This window comes from Etheostoma cragini, chromosome 14 (genome assembly GCF_013103735.1).
Source record: "Etheostoma cragini isolate CJK2018 chromosome 14, CSU_Ecrag_1.0, whole genome shotgun sequence".
In the NCBI taxonomy this organism is placed as follows: domain Eukaryota; kingdom Metazoa; phylum Chordata; class Actinopteri; order Perciformes; family Percidae; genus Etheostoma; species Etheostoma cragini.
In genome coordinates, this window is record NC_048420.1 from 7,178,133 (window position 1) to 7,179,414 (window position 1,282).

At 41.7% G+C, this 1,282-nt stretch overlaps 1 protein-coding gene across 1 annotated transcript in view; it reads right to left on the reverse strand.

Moving 5' to 3' along the window:
* Positions 1–1,282, reverse strand: part of col9a2 (procollagen, type IX, alpha 2) — a 16,119-nt gene that overhangs the window by 13,699 nt on the left and 1,138 nt on the right. Inside the window, exons 2-4 of the mRNA XM_034892041.1 lie at positions 1,033–1,107; positions 316–351; positions 86–148 (exon numbers count right to left, since the gene is read on the reverse strand). Coding sequence (XP_034747932.1) covers positions 86–148; positions 316–351; positions 1,033–1,107 — 174 coding nt within the window. The remainder of the gene's footprint in view (positions 1–85; positions 149–315; positions 352–1,032; positions 1,108–1,282) is intronic.

The window sequence follows — 1,282 nt, forward strand, 5'->3', positions numbered from 1 at the left end:
TCTCTCTCTCTCTCTCTCTCTCTCTCTCTCTCTCTCTCTTTCTCTCAAAAAACACTCCAAATACCAACTTTGTCAGTTTACTCACATCAATGCCATTCTCTCCTGGTGCTCCATCGGGACCTGGCTCTCCAGGCTCTCCCTTTAGTCCCTACAAAACAAAAAAACACACTGACCTGTGAAATTGTTGCTGTCAGGGACACACACACACACACACACACACACACACACTATTGTTACGGACAAAAAAAAAGTACAAAGAAAAATGTTAAAGGTTTGAAAATATGAAATCTGACAAACAGTACAATACAAACTTACTGGTGGACCAGGGGGTCCAGGTGGTCCTTTCTCTCCCTGCAGAGAGACAGAGTGGTGATGTTAACCCTTCTGATTTAATATTATTTATTATGAATATTTATTCAACAGCATGATGTGGCCTTTTAAATTCATTCATAAAAGTCATTACTGTATCTGTGTCTACCTATTTCCACTCTCCACAATGTCCTTCATCAGTGATACATCTGACAGGAGACAGGTGCTAATGATGTAATGAATAGTTTCTGTCTGTTTTCTGCTGCTATTGTTTAGGAAGGTTAAACAGGAAAAGGCTAAGATATTACACTTAAGTTAATAGCTCAAACACATTAGCTGATCTAAACAAATCAAATATGTAATCTATCTGACTATGGATCACGGAGTAAACACCAGGCTTTTACTGGCAGTGTATTTCTTGCTCCACTAGCCCAGCAGCCTATATTTTAAAATATATGCATACAACCTGTGTGTAGTTAACCCTGCAAATATCTCAAATGTATCACATTACTGTGACACAAAGTCAGGATTGAGGCACGGGTCTCTTCTCAAAGACCCCTCTCTCTGCTGGGAACAGAGCTCTTTTGTGCCACAGTGTTTTCATTTGCAGTGCCCTCTGCTGGCAATACTCCAGTACTGCAGAGCAGCACAGGGTTGGTATTTCTCCAGCACAATGATGGTCTTTGTGCCAGATCTGCTGGGCAAACCTGTGTGGATACTCACATCAATGCCGTCTGACCCAGGCATGCCAGAGGAGCCTGGTGGGCCGGGCTGGCCCTGAGGTCCGGGTGGACCCCTCTGAAACACAGGTAGAAAGACATTTTAAGACTGTCAAGTAATGACAACCTAAGACAATCTTGTGGTACTGTGCACATATTATAAACTGTAAAATCCTGTAACAACATGAAGATTATAGCGGTAAGAGGTAAAGCCAAAAGCTGCAATAACATAAAAAACAAGCTTAAAAAGCTAA